The sequence below is a fragment of the Pelobates fuscus genome, chromosome 1 (assembly GCF_036172605.1).
Source record: "Pelobates fuscus isolate aPelFus1 chromosome 1, aPelFus1.pri, whole genome shotgun sequence".
Lineage (NCBI taxonomy): Eukaryota > Metazoa > Chordata > Amphibia > Anura > Pelobatidae > Pelobates > Pelobates fuscus.
The window spans coordinates 122,617,629-122,634,612 of record NC_086317.1 but is presented as its reverse complement, the minus strand read 5'-3'; the positions used below and the strand labels follow the sequence as shown (position 1 = coordinate 122,634,612).

At 37.2% G+C, this 16,984-nt stretch overlaps 1 protein-coding gene across 3 annotated transcripts in view; it reads left to right on the top strand.

The window, feature by feature from the left end:
• Positions 1-15,476, top strand: part of PHKA2 (phosphorylase kinase regulatory subunit alpha 2) — a 78,236-nt gene extending 62,760 nt beyond the window's left edge. The window contains exons 29-34 of one of the 3 annotated variants that reach the window (XM_063450187.1): positions 459-488; positions 3,239-3,289; positions 7,078-7,251; positions 7,650-7,703; positions 8,956-9,156; positions 12,143-15,476. In XM_063450187.1, coding sequence (XP_063306257.1) covers positions 459-488; positions 3,239-3,289; positions 7,078-7,251; positions 7,650-7,703; positions 8,956-9,156; positions 12,143-12,316 — 684 coding nt within the window. In that variant the 3' untranslated portion in view covers positions 12,317-15,476. The remainder of the gene's footprint in view (positions 1-458; positions 489-3,238; positions 3,290-7,077; positions 7,252-7,649; positions 7,704-8,955; positions 9,157-12,142) is intronic. The other 2 variants (XM_063450188.1, XM_063450189.1) reach the window with 2 other exon arrangements.
• Positions 15,477-16,984: the final 1,508 nt, after the last annotated feature.

The following is a 16,984-nucleotide window of genomic DNA, read 5'->3' as shown; positions in this document are numbered from 1 at the left end:
TTAAATTGAAGCCTAAGTTTGACAAAATCTGTACACTTGTAGTTGAGCACTAATAACCATATCTATGATAAAGAACAAGAGAACATTTTAGTGTTTGATGGATATATTATGAGCAAGATGCAAGTGTTGATTGCTGTGAGTTGAACCTTTTTGATGACTAACTGTAAGCTCACTGTCGTATTGTATAATCAGTGTGATGTTTTATTGAAAAATATAAGAATTTATTCTGTCTGTCGGGATGGTGGTCTGTCTTCCCGTATGCGATGATAGCAATAGTCGTGTTTTTTTGTCTTGCAGCTCACTCGTTGCTTTAATTGGTTTCTCACTTAATGCATTAATCAATTTCTTTGTTGAAGAAATGAAAAATCATGACTAACTGGTGCTTGCTTTTAAATAAAGTTCATTGCTTTGGGGATACAATCACTGATATTCATTGTATTCATTATCTTTAATTGCAGATGGATAGTAGATTTAGCACTGATGAACAGGTGAAACTTAATTTGGAAATGGTTTGCTTTTATTGTTTCTTCTCGACTATTCAATTATTTATCTATTTTTCTTTCTATTACTTTCTAATTATTTTCGATTACTAATATCTAAACATATCATTTTCTATTAATCTTAACAATTTTAAAATGACAATTATTGCACAATCATTGGAAAGCGTTCAATATGTGACCCGTAGTCTTCAGATCAGATTTATTTTTAATTGTGGTGTCTTAAAGGACAGCTCTAGGTTACTGAATGCACTGTTTAATGTAAACAACGCATTTAAAGAAAGAAATATGCATTTATATGTAAATCAAAATAGATAAAAATCTGACCCCTACAATAATTAATTGCAAAAAGTTTGTGCATCCTGATGATAAACGAAAAGTTAATATAGCCAGTCTGAAACACGGCACAGAGTTCTGGCACCATAACCACTTTGACAAGCAGAAATCATTTTACTTAGAGTAACATAGCTTTAAGTACAAAGCTAGTGCAATTTAATTTCTTGAATTTATGAACATGTACGGTTATCTATATATAAATCTATTATTGTTATTTTGACAGCACTGTTATTTTGTACATCCCCAACTGGTTCTTAAAGATGGCTCTAATGGGGTTCAGCTTATTTACATGCCCAGGATACAGTATAATGCTTTTTATACATAGTTTGTGTGTCTGCCTATATCTGGTAGTGGTCATAGTGCCAGGGGTCTATTTTTAAACAGTCACATCTGAAGTCCATCCACCTCATTAGCTGATGCTCTCAGTCCATTAATTCTATCCAGTTTAAATTGATATATCAAATGAGGACCAAATATACTGCAGGTAAGTGTCAAACTGTTAAAAAAGCAATTTAATTACTTACTGCGGGATAGTGCCAATAGGCTTCTGACACTCTAACCACTACAATGTGCAGTAGTGGTTATGGTGCTTAGACTTTCCCTTTAAAAGGCTTAATTAAATATTTTTTCGCTCATGACTCTAAACACATTCATCTGCATTTACTAAACAGTTTAACATCTTGTGATAATGGATGAAATTTACTGGCCTTAAATGGCATGTGAGATGTGTTCCTACAATAAAAAATATGCCCTAAGGTGGAAATATGTTCATTGCAAGTCCTTACCAGCTGTCAGCCTGTCCAAGCATTTAACACATAGTTTAAATTTAATACGCTTGTCCTTTTCCTGTGCAGTTTCTGTTTTTAACCTTGCACAACAAGAGAATATATGCTCCAGAATATATAAAGCTTATTATATCTGAATAGAAACAGGGAGGGTATGGCATATTGTAATTAAAATGTAGTTGCTAGTTTTTTTACCTTTTTATATTTAAAAAAAGTTATTTAAAAAAAAATTAATAATATATATTTTTGAATCAAATGTAAGAATTTGATTTTATAGCTTGGCATCTAATGTAACATCAAAATGACCCATGTTTCCCTTTGTGTGAACCATGATGGGTCTTGGGTGTGCAAGTTACCATGGGAAAAATGTGCCTGGAGCACATACGCACAAAGAGCATCTTGGGAAAAGTGTAGTAATGTTTTATACATACCGTAACTAAGCCATACAACTCAATTCAACAAACAGGGAAAGTGGAACACAAACCAAACACCACATTAAAAGGAACACCAACAGGAAAATGCCCGTTCCTCCTTTACAAATGTGTGTTTTGTATTAAAACTACTCCTTGTTGTCCTTGTGTAATAAAATATATTTACTGTTAGGTTTAGATGTTACTTAAGGTAATCTCACACCTTTTACATTACAAACCATTTCTCAGTTTTATATTTTGAGGTTTGAAGCCTAGTGGTAGCCCAAACCCCTACACCAGGAGTACCCAACAGACCATATGCCAGCTTTTGAACTACAACTCACATAATGTGTGATTCCTCCGTCATGGCAAAGCATCATGGGAGATGCAATTCCACCACAGCTGGAGAATTACCTAGTAATCACCTATTCCTACCTTCTATGGTTTGTAGAATTTGTCTAGACTAGGGGAGAGAGGAATGGGACAATACTGAAGGAGAGAGGAGTAAAATAATACAGGGAGTGAAGGAATACTGAAGGAGAGAGGAGTAAAATAATACAGGGAGGAAAGAGGAATGAAGGAATACTGAAAGAGACAGGAGTAAAATAATACAGGGAGGAGTGAAGCAATCCTGGGAGGAAAGAAGAGTTAATGAATGCTGGGAGGAGAGAGGAATGAAGGAATACTGGAATACTGGGCTGAAAGTACAGTCTGGGAGGAATTCTTACCTTAAATGACGCTGGGCAATCTGACACAGGGCAGGCATGCATAAGTGTGTGGCAATCTCTTTATAAGATCGCGGCCGCGCAATCTCTGCCGTTTCCGACCTTCCGGGAACAGCAGGGAGCGGCGGCCATCTTGGATTGGGCGATTGACGGTGGAACACCAATTGGGAAATGCTGGTCTAGACTAAACTGACATCTTTCAAAAACGTATTAAAAAAAACAACAGTAGAGTGCAATTTAGTTATAGTATAAGACTAGCAGTAGGTTTTAAGATGCAGTGTAGTAATATCCTTAGTAAGCAGGTTTCTCTGTAAATTACAAGCATGTGCAGATGTGCAACCAATCGAGTTGTGTCACTTAACATGACTATATCTTTTACTCTTTCCTGACTTCAAGCCACTTCTACCTTCATGCTTTCCTTTGCATGTGATCCACTGCATGTCAAGTACCATTTTGTTTACACATTTTGTTTTTCTGTGTTGTAGTTCATGTTTGGCCATTCTGTTACCAGCAGCATCCATTCCTCGAGGTCTACGGTAAAACACATCATATATTTTGCTGTGTGTCTGTTTGCTTTGCTTCTCTTGTTCTGTGCCTTGGTTAATTCACATTGATGTTCTTTTTTTTTTGCCACAGTTTCACTATTCACCAATTATTCCTACCTTACAAATTTGTCTGACTCAATGGAAAAAAAAAGTGTTCATTATGTAGCTGACATTATTGCATTTAAAAGTATTTCCAATTTCTATTAGTGAGTTTGTATGTAAACTTTTTGCAAGTAATTAATTCACCTCATAGTATATCAGAGAATTTAAACATAAAGGAATGATACGTATATAATAATTCAGATATAAAACAGTGATACACTTTAGACATAGTGATACTGATTGCATTTCCTTTTATTCTTCACGGTTGTGTTTTGGATTTATTTCTCTATTCAGGGGCAGAGGAAGGTTATTTCAAAGTCCAGAAACACTGCATACTTTTTTTCTAAAATGTTTTTTAAGGTTTAATTTATTAAAGGAACACTATAGGGTCAGGAACACAAATATATATCAAAATCTTACTTTTATTGCAGTCTGCTACTGCTGACTCTGCCTCTGATCTGCCTGCTTGGCTAACATAATCAGAAGTGTTTAACAAAAGCCAATCACAATGCTTTCCCATAGGATGGGCTGAGACTGTCAAGAAGGCAGATCAGGGGCAGAGCGAGCACAAGCCAAACACAGCCCTGGCCAATTAACATCTCTAATTGGAAAGTTCAATGTCTCCATGGAGAGGGTGGAGACACTGAAAGGCAGTGCTAGGAAGCACCTCTAGTAGCCATCAGAGGAGTAGCCAGTTGATTTATCCCTAGGCTGTAATGTAAACACTACATTTTTACTGAAAAGACAGTGTTTACTGCAAAAAAACACTTCAAGGGAATGATTATACTCACCAGAACAAATACAATAAGCTGTAGTTGTTCTGGTGACTATAGTGTCCCATTGAGATATCATGGTAGTCACCCTTTGTTAATGATTAGAGCTGAAGTGGGTGGCACAGTAAGTTTATTTTTGAGACCTGTTAAGAGTGGAGAAGGGAAACAGTTTATTTAATAACCTGGTGACCAGAAGTTTGGTGAGCCCTTGTCATATGAATCTCAATTTGTATGTGTGGTTTATACCTTGTTAGTTGAGTGAGGGAACATTAAACCCCCAAGCATTTCAGTATTCACTCTTTATAAAATCCATATGCAGGGCAGAATGACAGTAGTTATACCCGAAAGACACCTTTTTACCCTCTGCATGAAGCTGTCTTATGGACTGGAACCATTCTCAGTAGGAGCTGGAGGTTAAAGATGTTCAAATGGATGACCTTTCCTGGGACTCTAATATGTATGACAGTGCATTCTTATGAGCAAGTAGTGACCATTGTCCTGTTAATCGACTGCTGTTGTCATTAATAACTTTCTAATCAGCAGATCCCTGTTGCCTACTCTTCTGACAGCTAGTGGGTTTACAGGGTTAAGCCTATTTTGTAAAAATTAGAGAGGCTAGACATAATCAGGAGAGTACAAAGCCGTTTTAGTAGTGCAGAAACATCAAACAAACAGATGTAGCTTGGATGTTTGCTTTCATGTTATTACAGCAAGAAAATGAACACCATCTTATGGTGTACTTTCAATCCCCCAACAATATCCTCCAGGTTTTGATTGTACAGGGATGTGTATCATATAGAAGAAGAGATTGGGGGACCGGGAAATAAATGGCATTAAACAGCGGAAATTAAATAAAACTATGGGGCTTTGGATTTTCTGATATCAGCATTTGTATGAGCAAGGAAAATGGGCCAGTACAAACAACTAGCAATCTAGAAGAGATTATAGTTAATCATCCTCAGAAGTGTCTAAACTTGGTAATTCAGAAGAAGCTGAAATTACCACATCATCAAAGACTTTAAGTTGCTATGGAGGTCAGGCAAGATTCTAGACGGATATAACTTTGATACTAGTGAAAGTTGCAGCTCTCACAGGTGGCAAAATGGACACCAGAGAAGATATCAGAAGCTTCAATACCCACCATCAACCAACCAACCAAAACACCTGATGCCTGCAGAGAACCTGTTCACCATCGAAGTAGCCTCATCGAAGTAGTCTCGTTAGAGGATAGATATAAAGAGCCAAGTTTATGGATCTGCGGTATGTCTGAGACATTTAAGGCTAAGGTGTTGCCTTCTACACCACCATATAGCCATGCCACCTGCCTTCTAGACAAGCACGTTTCTCATACCAGGAGCTAGTCACTATGCCTAGGGGCACTAGTGGAGATATCAAGAGATATTACACTAAGTTTAAGTGGTCAAGAACTCCCGTACAAGTTGGCAACACAATGTTCACTCTCTAATTCAGTTCTGAAGCAATTAAGATAGACACGTGTTTTTTCAGAAAGGCCCCTTAATTTCTTTAGTCACTGGCGTTATGCAGGTAGCTATGCCATCTTTATCCAAGATGTATCCAGGTACTAGTAGAACCAGTATACTCACTAGGTCCATCTAGATCAATGTAGTCGTATGCATGACCTTACTACCTAAAATGTCTGAGTATGTCACTGGCTTGGCTGTGTTATGTGGACGTCCTACCTATAATCAGGGTTTCATGCTTCCATGCTTTAGAGACTTTTGATGCTATCAATTTGAACAGCATCAGCTTTGTCTATGATATTCATTTTGACTATATCACAGGCAGAACAAGTTATGCAGAGGTAGAGCAATATCTGCTCAAAACTTGTAAGCATCTTCTGTATAGTGCCCTCCCCCGTATCTCTGTCATGGTTTTTTTAATGAAGGAATGAAACTTGATGATTGAGGTATTGCATTTTTTCCATGTGAGATATGTGGCTTTGTTAAATAAAAAGCAAGTATTTCTCCTATTTCTGCTCTTGCCCTAGTAAGTTAGGGTGTCCACTTGAAAGAATGATTGCATGTTCTAACGGACCATTTTGCCTACTGTGTATCATTTTACTTTTATCTAGGAAACAATAAGTGTTTGAAAACTTTGTTTTAATATTTTTTTTGGAGGCTGAATTAATCCACACAGTCAGTTAATCAAATAGTATAATCAAGTAGTATCTGCATTTGGTGCTTTTCATCTGTACAACACATGGACTATTTACAGTAGGGATACTGCTATTTTACTCTTTTAGGAAAAGTTTAAGGAACAGTGGAATGTTTCATTTTACAATTCAAGCTCCCAGTCCAGGATTCTTGGTGTGTGGTTCCAGGAAAGATTTGTATCACTAGAGTGCTCATGCTTGATAAAAGTTTGCTTTCTATGCACATTAAAGTGCTCTTGCATTTTACTTTTTTGCCAGAGCCCCAAAGAAAATGTGCTACAAATTATAGAACCTGGGATGGGGAAAGGATCCCGGATAGGGACATATTCGTTTGGTTCGGGTATATTTGGGATATATGCTGAGTGAAGACTATTTGTGACGTAGAGTGAAAAAAAGTTGTGAATTCTTTTAAAATTTCTAAAAAAAAAATACAACATTCAAACAATTGCCATTAAAAGAAGTTCAATTCTGTCTACAAACCTTCTCTTTTTTGTGAGTACCATCTAATTTCCTCTCACTATATATTCCATTAAGTAACATTTTTATAACTGGTACACAAATATATTACATCGACTTCCTTTTACTGTTATCGATCATACTGCAATACTAACTGTTTTGCTTTCTAGAGGACTTGAAGATCATTTAATTATTACGCCTTTTTGGTTTTAACTCCTCCGATTTATTAAACATTAAAGTATATTAAAACTAAAGTAAAGAGAATTTTGTTACAGAGGTGCAGCAGTCCTTCATCTCCAACTGGTACACTGTCTCCAACGGGTTTAAGTGGACCACAACTTGTGTTTGATGATCACCAAGGTCAGTGGTTGAGAAGAAGAAGGCTGGATGGAGCTATCAACCGTGTTCCAATGGGATTCTACCAGAAAGTGTGGAGTGTCCTTCAGAAGGTAAAAAATAAAGAAATAAAATATATACATTTATTTTATATAAATATATGTGCGTGTGTGTAGAGCTTTTCTTTTTTTTGGACCTTTTTTCTGTGACCCTAAAACAGAAATTCATATTCCCAAAATCTTGTATACCTAATCAGTAAAGGAAATACCCCATTTTCCATTCTTTGTCCACAAATAATTATGTGTCCCTGCCTACAAGCCCCTTATAACACAAACATCACTAAATTATATATTTTTGTTTGAAATCTAAATTAGTATTTTCGAACTTTGTTGCACATGGAAATAGACTTCATGTGTATATTGAAATATATTCCCCTTGAAATAGTATATTTAAAAACAAAGAAAAAAAATAATTCTCTCTGTATTTTACATTCTTATGTTTCCCATTTTAGTGCCATGGTCTATCTATTGATGGGTATGTTCTTCCTTCATCAACAACAAGAGAGGTATTACAGTATTTTTGGAAGCAATTTGTTAAAGGTTACTCATTGTAATTAATTAAAAAATGTGCAGATTGTTTTGCTCCTTGATGTTTTTACACTTTTTAAGTGTAAGTGTGCCTCTGTTATGTAATGTGTTTGAAAAATGTACAAATCTGACTTGAGTATTCCCTAAAGTCATTTTGGAGGCTTATCCTCAACTGTGCTACTTTGATTCAGGGCAGTTTGGTTTCTGATTTAAAAATAATAATAACTTTCACAATTCAGAAATTAAAATGCTTATCAAATACTGATTTGCTCCTGAATTTCAACATTTGGCCAATACGATTAACAGACGGAATGACACTAGCTCCATCTCACCTTGCTCATGTTCATTGTGTCACTGACAGTCTTGCTCCCATACTCTTTTCGTATTTCCCAATGTTGAGAGATTTGTGTAACTAACAAAAGTTTCTTATGATACACTATTTTATGTTTGCCCCCACAGATTACTTGGTAGAAGAGGTGTTCCATAAATTGATATTAATGCACCACCTTTTACAGCATTAACTGGTTCAAATATATGAGCAATGCGAAGCACTGAATGTAGTTAAACATCAGTAATACATGCTGATATGAAAGTGTGTAAACAATCTCGTTGTGACCATCTTATTCTGATGTATGTGTTAGTCTATAATTAGGTTTGGAATGTCAAAATTTTGAGAAAAACAAGTGTCTCATTACAAGCTCTGTGCTGACCTCGAGTTATGCTTGTGTGAGCAGGGTCCTTAACACCCTCTGTTAAATACCCGTCTATTATACAGCTAGTAATCAATCAGCTAGTAATTTAGGCAGATAAAAACTTCCAGCCCATGTTTTGTAAAGATTAACAACATAGAAAGCAGATTAACCATTATTATTAGGCAGAAAACCAGTGATGGCCAGGTCATTAAAGGTTAATGGTTATTTTTGAAGTGCAATAGTGGGCCAAAGTTCTCATCGTGAGACATTCAGTAGGAACATTCCATTTACAGAACTTATTCCCATAACCACGGTTTCTACATCACACCCAATATTCCCTTTAGCCTCCGTAGTATACTTGTATTCCATTCTAATAAGACATAATATAAAGCTCATTCCAATCTGTAGAGCGTTGCACCTCTTCAATGGACACATATTAAATACAATTTTCTTAATACCTGTATTATTTTAAGCTTCTCACAAAAATGGGAATACCTTAGTCTTATCATTTATACTGTTTTTCTGTTTATTGTGACAGATGACGGCCTGTGAGATCAAGTTTGCAGTGCATGTGGAGTCTGTTCTTAACCACGTACCTCAGCCTGAGTATAGGCAGCTGCTAGTGGAAGCTATTCACGTCCTTACCCTTCTGTCAGACATGGATGTGGAGAGCATTGGTGGTATCATCCATGTAGACCAGATTGTCCACTTAGCCAGTGATTTATTTCTTCATGACCAGGTATGAAAATGAACGAGCAGACTAAATCTTGAGGGCTTTTTAACAATATAATAAATGTAAATTGTTCCATGATAGCATTAATAGTATTATCCTTATCTCTTGCAATCTCTGTATTCTTATATAGGTGTGATTCAGATGACTACATTTATGTAGTATAGACATTGTACAGGTGATACTCGAAAAATTAGAATATCGTGCAAAAGTTCATTTATTTCAGTAATGCAACGTAAAAGGGGAAACTAATATAGGAGGTAGATGCATTACATGCAAAGCAAGATAGTTCAAGCCGTGATTTGTCATAAGCGCGATGATTATGGCTTACAGCTCATGAAAACCCCAAATCCACAATCTCAGTAAACTAGAATATTGTGAAAAGGTGCAATATTCTAGGCTCACACCCAGTGTGTATAGGAGATTGTGTGTGTGTGTGTGTGTATAGAGGATTCAGAGTGTATATAGGGTAAGGGATCTAGAGTGTATCTGGAGCGTAATATGTGTAGTGGTGCTGTAGTATATAATATTGTAAAGTGCTACGGAATCTGTCGGCGCTATATAAATGGCAATAATAATAATAATATTATGCATGCTGCACCCTTCACACATACACACAGCACACCCAACACACTGCACCCTTCACACATACAATACCTCCAAACACATATGTGTTTGGACGTATTGTATGTGTGAAGGGCGCAGTGTGTTGGGTGTGCTGTGTGTATGTGTGAAGGGTGCAGCATGTGTGTGTAAGAGGGGTGCTGTGTGTGTGAGGGTGTTCTTATCTACTGTCACATTCTATGTTTCTAATGTATTTGTCTGTTAACTTACTGAGGGTTATTTTGTATATTATACATACGGGTGTGTGTGTTGTATATGTGTGAGAGTGTGTTGTGTGACTGAAGGTGCTGTGTGTGTGTGTGTGTCTGAGGGTGCTGTGTGTTTGTGTGTGTGTGTGTCTGAGGGTGCTGTGTGAGTGAAGGTGCTGTGTGTGTGTGTGTGTGTGTGTCTGAGGGTGCTGTGTGTGTGTGTCTGAGGGTGCTGTGTGTGAGTGTGTTGTGTGACTGAAGGTGATGCATCTGTCTGAGGGTGCTGTGTGTGTGTGTGTGTCTGAGGGTGCTGTGTGTGTGTGTGTGTGTGTGTGTCTGAGGGTGCTGTGTGTGTGTGTGTCTGAGGGTGCTGAGTGTGTCTGCGGGTGCTGTGTGTGTGTGTGTGTGTGTGTGTGTGTGTGTCTGAGGGTGCTCTGTGTGTGTGTGTCTGAGGGTGCTGTGAGTGAAGATGCTGTGTGTGTGTGTCTGAGGGTGCTGTGTGAGTGAAGATGCTGTGTGCGTGTGTGTGTGTGTGTGTGTGTTTGAGGGTGCTGTGTGTGTGTGTGTGTCTGAGGGTGCTGAGTGTGTCTGAGGGTGCTGTGTGAGTGAAGATGCTGTGTGTGTGTCTGAGGGTGCTGTGTGAGTGTGTGTGTGTCTGAGGGTGATGTTAGTATGAGTGTGATGTGTGTGAGTGCTCTTAGTGTGAGTGTTTATAGCACAGTGTTTGTATAAATGTAATATATAAATATAATTATTATTTTTTTTTATAAAAACTAAAAACTATGTATCCCACCCCCTCCCTTCTTACCTTTAGCCTGGGAGGGGGTGGGAAGCCCGGTTTCCATGGAGGGGGGTGCCGTTCTGCCTGATCCCTGGTGGTCCAATGGTGAGAGTCTCGCGAGATCTGATCGTTGCGCTCAGACCTCGCGAGAGGATCCGGCGGAGCTGCTGGCTAGAGCTCCGCCGGTCCTCTCCTCCTCCTGCCTCCCTCCCTCACTCCCCAGGAGGCCGCATCTCAGTGTCTCTGGGCTGGTGAGGGAGATCTTTGATCTCCCCACCGGCCCATGGAGGCACAGAGCAGGGCCGGCGCTCGGGTAGCGCTGGCCCTGCAGGGGCTGGTAGGGGAGATCCTGTGATCTCCCCTGCCGGCCTCGGCCCCACGGCCATCGCGGCCCACCGGGCATTTGCCCGGTATGCCCGATGGCCAGTCCGGGCCTGTTCTGGACTACATACCCCAAAATGCTCTAACACCAATAATGCTGGCAAAGCATCATGGGAGGTGTAGTCCAAAACATCTGGAGTGCTGAAGGTTGCCTATGCCTGATCTACACCAATAAAATGCTGCTTACACGCAGCATGTGATCTATAAATTAATTTACTCGGTTATAGGAGAATATGCTCTTCTAGAAGTGTGTTAAAACTGCAATTCAAACAGGACGGACAGTAAACAGCATGTTTCTACATTGCAGGTTTGAACAGACAGCGGCACTGCTCCTGGACCAATTAATTGAGATGAATTGGTTGGGGTGCCTCTAGTGTCCCTTTAATGTAATCATATATTAGACCATGGTAAAGTTACAACATTTTAAGTCTGTTCATAAACAAACACTAGAAACCATACCCAATTCCTTGAGAAAGGACAAAAAAACATATAAATAAAAATAACATAGTCACAAAATAGATCATGTATATGTTATTATGTAGGATATATATTCTTATTTTGACTTTATTGCCCTTTCTCAGAAGTTAGATAAGGCAAATTATCTGAACAAGAATATATCAAATGTTGCTGTTGGGACAAATTGCTACAATGTACAAAGGCAATTGTAAACTATCTCTTCATGCTTAGGAAAAATAATAGGAACTGAATTATAAAAGATGTTTGTACATTACATCCAATGTACAAAAAAGAGCATGGAGTTACCAAATAAAATTATATATTGTATTAGGCTCTTAGTATTTACAAAGTAATTAAATATTGTAATTTTTTCCGAGATTAATCTACTTTATGCTATACACACTGTCTGAGTCAATTTTGAAATCCAGGTTTCAACAGGGCCTGAGATACCTGTGAAAGGGAGCTGCTATATTGTGACACTGGTCAAAATCCCTCTACATACATCATAATGATGCACCCGGGACCAATTAACGTATATATATAACACTTTATCATGCCTTTGCAGAAGTCTTTGGGAGCTGTAGAATACTACCTGGAACAGGACCAGGCTACAGGAATCTGCAACCTTTTCTATGACAGTGCCCCTAGTGGCGCGTATGGCACAATGACGTACCTGACCAAAGCTGTCGCCACTTACTTACATGACTCTTTACCCAGTTCAAGTTGCTTAATGCAGTAACATTTTATTCACTTGAATCCACTTTTCCATTTGTTGCATTTCAGCAATAAAACATTTTCTCTAGGTAGATAATGAATGAAAAATACTTAGTTTTACTTAATTTCTGTTATTTATTGTATTTATTTCATTGACTAATTGCAAAATTAAATCTAGTTATAGCAGGCTACACAGCCTGCACTCATTTGCAGGAAGACCAATGATATTGTTGGGAGCATTCAATAATTTTAAAGCCATGTTACAGTTTTCTATCTATCAGGTGTTTTAGTTTAGCTTTTTTTGTTTGTTTTGCTTTTTTTTGTCGTTTATTTGACTGTGCGTGTATTTGTAGCTTTGCTAGTGTTATTAATTTATCATTAAACACATAAATTGAAAATGTAACTGTTCTCACCCTTTGATTGCCAGAAGGGAGAGCAATGGTTTATATACCTCTCTGACATTTAAAGCGTTAAATGTTATGCTCGGATTCTGTTAACTTGTTTAAGTTTGATGTACCTAATACAAATAGAGCTCACAAGTATTTAAAGTTACTGGCTGAGCTTGTAACCATCCCATAGCCAAATTTTGTGTGAACATACTATAATATATGTATGTGCATAAAAGTTATAGATCAAATGCATAACCACCTGAAGGTGACCTTTTCACCCATACTTTTGGATTCTCTGAGATTAAAGAAATTGTAAACACCATTTTTTAAATTAAAGTGGAAAAAATATAATGTTTCAGTAAAAATCTCTGTCCCTATAGATAGAAGGACACCAGAGACCAGAGAGTGGGATGGAATAGTGAATGTTTATTATAGCGTAAGGGAGGAGAAGCTAAAATGTTATTTTAGCATTTATCTACCATATTTTGGGAGTGACTGTTCCTTTAAAGGAACATTTTAAAAACATGTAGTGTATCTTATCATCATCTTTATATGTGCATTCATACTATACTGGGTACATCATTCTCTTAGTATCTAAATACTGAAATTGATCAAACTGCATCTGATTGTTACAGACTGATCCACAGGAAAAGAAACTATGTTTTTTGTTGTTGTTGTTTTTAAATGAAATTCTTCAGATTTTCAGGCAGGCGTTTGTGTTTCTGCTTGTACGTTAAACAATTTTAGAAAAGTGATGCATAGGGAATACCTCTAATTATAAAAAATGTATGGGCTTAAATTATACTTCAAAAGCTAAAAAAAATCCAGCTCTACAAATGGTAGAGTTCAGAAAAGCTCAACTTTATTTTAACATTTAACATTCTGGGTGAAATCACTCTGGTTAATGAAAAGGCTCTCATAGTTTTTTCTTTGATGTCATTGTCAACATCACAGAAAAGACAGTATCTTCAGTGAGAAAATCAGTTCAAATTAGCATGTTATTCATGAAACCAGTGTATCTTTCTTTCCTTGTTTTCCAATTGCTACGTTCATAAAATATAGACAATGTTAATTGCTCATCTGTGTTATGTTAATACTGTGGCAGGTTTGTGTAAATTATGGGCCAGCCCATGAGATTTTCGTTCTAGTCTGACCACTAGTAGGAAAATGAATGTCCTCCTTCTAATGTACAAAGATAAAAGATTTAGATTGGGTTTCTGATTTGAATCCAGAACAATTACAGTTTATCAAACCAATAATTGGAGCAGTCTCCAATTGTGGGTGCATAAGTAGTTTCTATAAATGTAAAGTCTGGTCCACCATAGTGACACCATAGTCACCAGAACTGCAGCTTAATATAGTTGTTCCGGTGAGTATAATCATTACCTTCAGGCATTTTCATGCAAACACTGCCTTTTCAGAGATGGCCACTGGAGGTGCTTCCTGGGGCAGTGCTGCACAGTAGGCATGTTCTATATGGAGACGCTGAATTCTCCTCATAGAGATGCATTGATTCAATGCTTTTCTATGAGGAGGTGCTGATTGGCCAAAACTGAGTTTGGCCCCATCCCCATCCCGTCTCCTTGACAATTTCAGCCAATCCAATGCTTTGCCCATAGAAAGCATTGAATTGGCTTAAAATCGTAAATTCTTATGATGTCACCAAGAAGGCGAATTGGGGACGAGGCCAGCGCCGATGGACCCACACGGTGTGGAAATAAGGTATGTTTTAACCCCTTCTAATAGGGTTAAGTGGGGGGTAAGCCACCTAAATGGTGGTTTTAATACTAAAACACATTTGTGTTTCTAACCCTATAATGTTCCTTTAAGGACCTGAGAACAACATGTTGTATATCTTTGCAACACGTGTGCCCTGCTACTGATTCTCAGTGGCCAAAAGTGTAATTATGTGTTTACTGCTGGTTTTTGTGCAGTATTTATATGTCAACATGTTTTCTTCTGAAACCTACAGCTATGAATGTGCTCATGTAGCTGCCCCTAATAGCAGGTTGTCAAAAAATCTCAAACTGTGCTGTAAAGATTGAATTGCCTCAAAATACTTCATTTAATATGACATTATACAAATATGTGTGTATTAATATACTTGATCGAAAGAAGAACATCTTAGCACATTGTATGTTTTTCAGCAATTTGAATGTACATGTAACGGATTTCATCTGCGACAAATTCTTTTAGCGCCAGAACAACATTTTTTTTTTTTTACATCTCTCAGGCATTTCAAGGGTTAATGCACAATATTCAACGGTGCCTAAATATACCTAATCACGTTGCAATTGTGATTATTCACTCAACCGGGAATTATAATGGACTGGAGAATCCTAATTAGTTTGTCCAAGTAATTGAAACTGGAAAATCTGAAAATCTATGTTTCCCTGACCAATTCTTAATAATTCCTGGTTAGTTGAAAAAACGTTATGTGTGTTGCTGTATGATGATGTTGTCATGTATACAGTTGAAATGTATTCTGTGTGTTGTTCAATGATTGTTGACCGACCAGTAAATACAGGAATAAGGTATAAAATTTTTCCTTAAGCTTACCTTTTGTCATTGTTATTTTGTTCACAATTAGTTTGCTATAGTTTACTTTGCTCTTTGTGCAATGAATAAAAAATATATTTATGTTAATGTAAATATAAAAAGTAGTTAATGTATTGTTTAAAAATTATATATGTATATGGATTGTGAATGTTCCTCTTCAGTTGGCAACATGCATGTTTAAATTGTTCTTTCTCCAAGATCCATTGCGAATAAATGGGCTATATTCCTAATATATGACTTATTGATTTTGTTTCACTTTTAATTTGTGTGAATGTGTATTTATTTTTATCTCTTTATGTATGGATTTGGGAGTTAATGCAAAATGCATATGGAAAAAGAGCAGGGTTACCGTTATCTTAATATTTATTAACCACTTTGAATACAAAATTATACAGTAAACAATTATAAATCACATTTATTTGTATTTTTTTTTTAAAATTTTGGTTGAGCATGGAAATATCACAGAATAACTTGCAATGCCCCAACAACATAGGCAAGTTCAACTTAAAACAAATCATAACAGTTGGACAGTTTGGAGATACTGCACATTTTAAGATATATAATATTCAGTCTAATCTTGCATGTTTAATTGTTTTACTCAAAATAAGCTAGTAAATGGAGATTTTTGGGCATGCAGTGGTAAAATTGTGTTACAACTAGGAGACCCACAAGTCAGTTAGCAAGTCTCCAGCTAATCAGGCTTAACAATTCTTATTACATCTATTCGGTTATACAGATTAGTATAATCAAAGCCGCTCTATTTCAGGTGTGGCGAATCCTGGGGACAGCACACAATGTGTCTAGGGTGTGCCAGACGTTGGCTGTGGAGTCAGGATGTTGGTGGTAGGGTATTTGGCCTCCAAACACACCGGAATTGTGATGTTTGACAGGAGCTTGTGTCTTGTGCGTCCGAGCAGTATGGCGGTCAAGCCCCGCCCCTGTATAAGTCACATTTAGGTGACTTATTGTAACTAAAAATCGCCCCCTTTAATAGGTATTATAATTTAAATAGAATTATGAACTTATATTATTTAGTTAGATGGTGATCTTCACAGCTTTTGAGTATGTGACAGGCAGTATAGCTACAGATAACCAGAACATCTGTGAGTAATTGAAAACTCTGCGTCTCTGTGAGGACAAGCTCATATGGGTACATGATAAGACTGGACCATGTAATGGAATCCTTAAAGGAACACTCTCAAGTGACTTGGGTACAGTGTCCCTGTTTGTCTCATCCCTGCAATGTAAAACAGCCCCATAGGAAAGTATTGATTCAATTTAGTTCTATTGGACAACAGTTTAAAAGGTCATGCCTCCGATGTGAAATCACATGGGGTGTACAGATAAGTAAAACCTTTTATTTTATTATTTTCTAGCAAATGGGGACGGGGGAGGGGGCTGAAAAGGGCTACAGATAGGGACACTATCGTATTAGGAATACAGGTTTGTATTTCAAATGCTTTAGTGTTCCTCTAATCTGCAGAAGAGGATATTGTCTGCCGGCCTGACACGAGTGCATGCATTTGAGACTCTACAGTGATATTTTACACTATCCATTAGTCATCATAACATTAAAAAAACTGTTGCATTACTACTATAAGAGTGTAGGTTTCATTGGGCCAGATTAATTTTACATTTCCTCTTCTTTCTTTTATATATACTTATTTATATTTATTTATTTATAAAATATTTTACCAGGAAAGAAACATTGAGATTTCTTTCATTTTCAAGTATGTCCTGGGTCC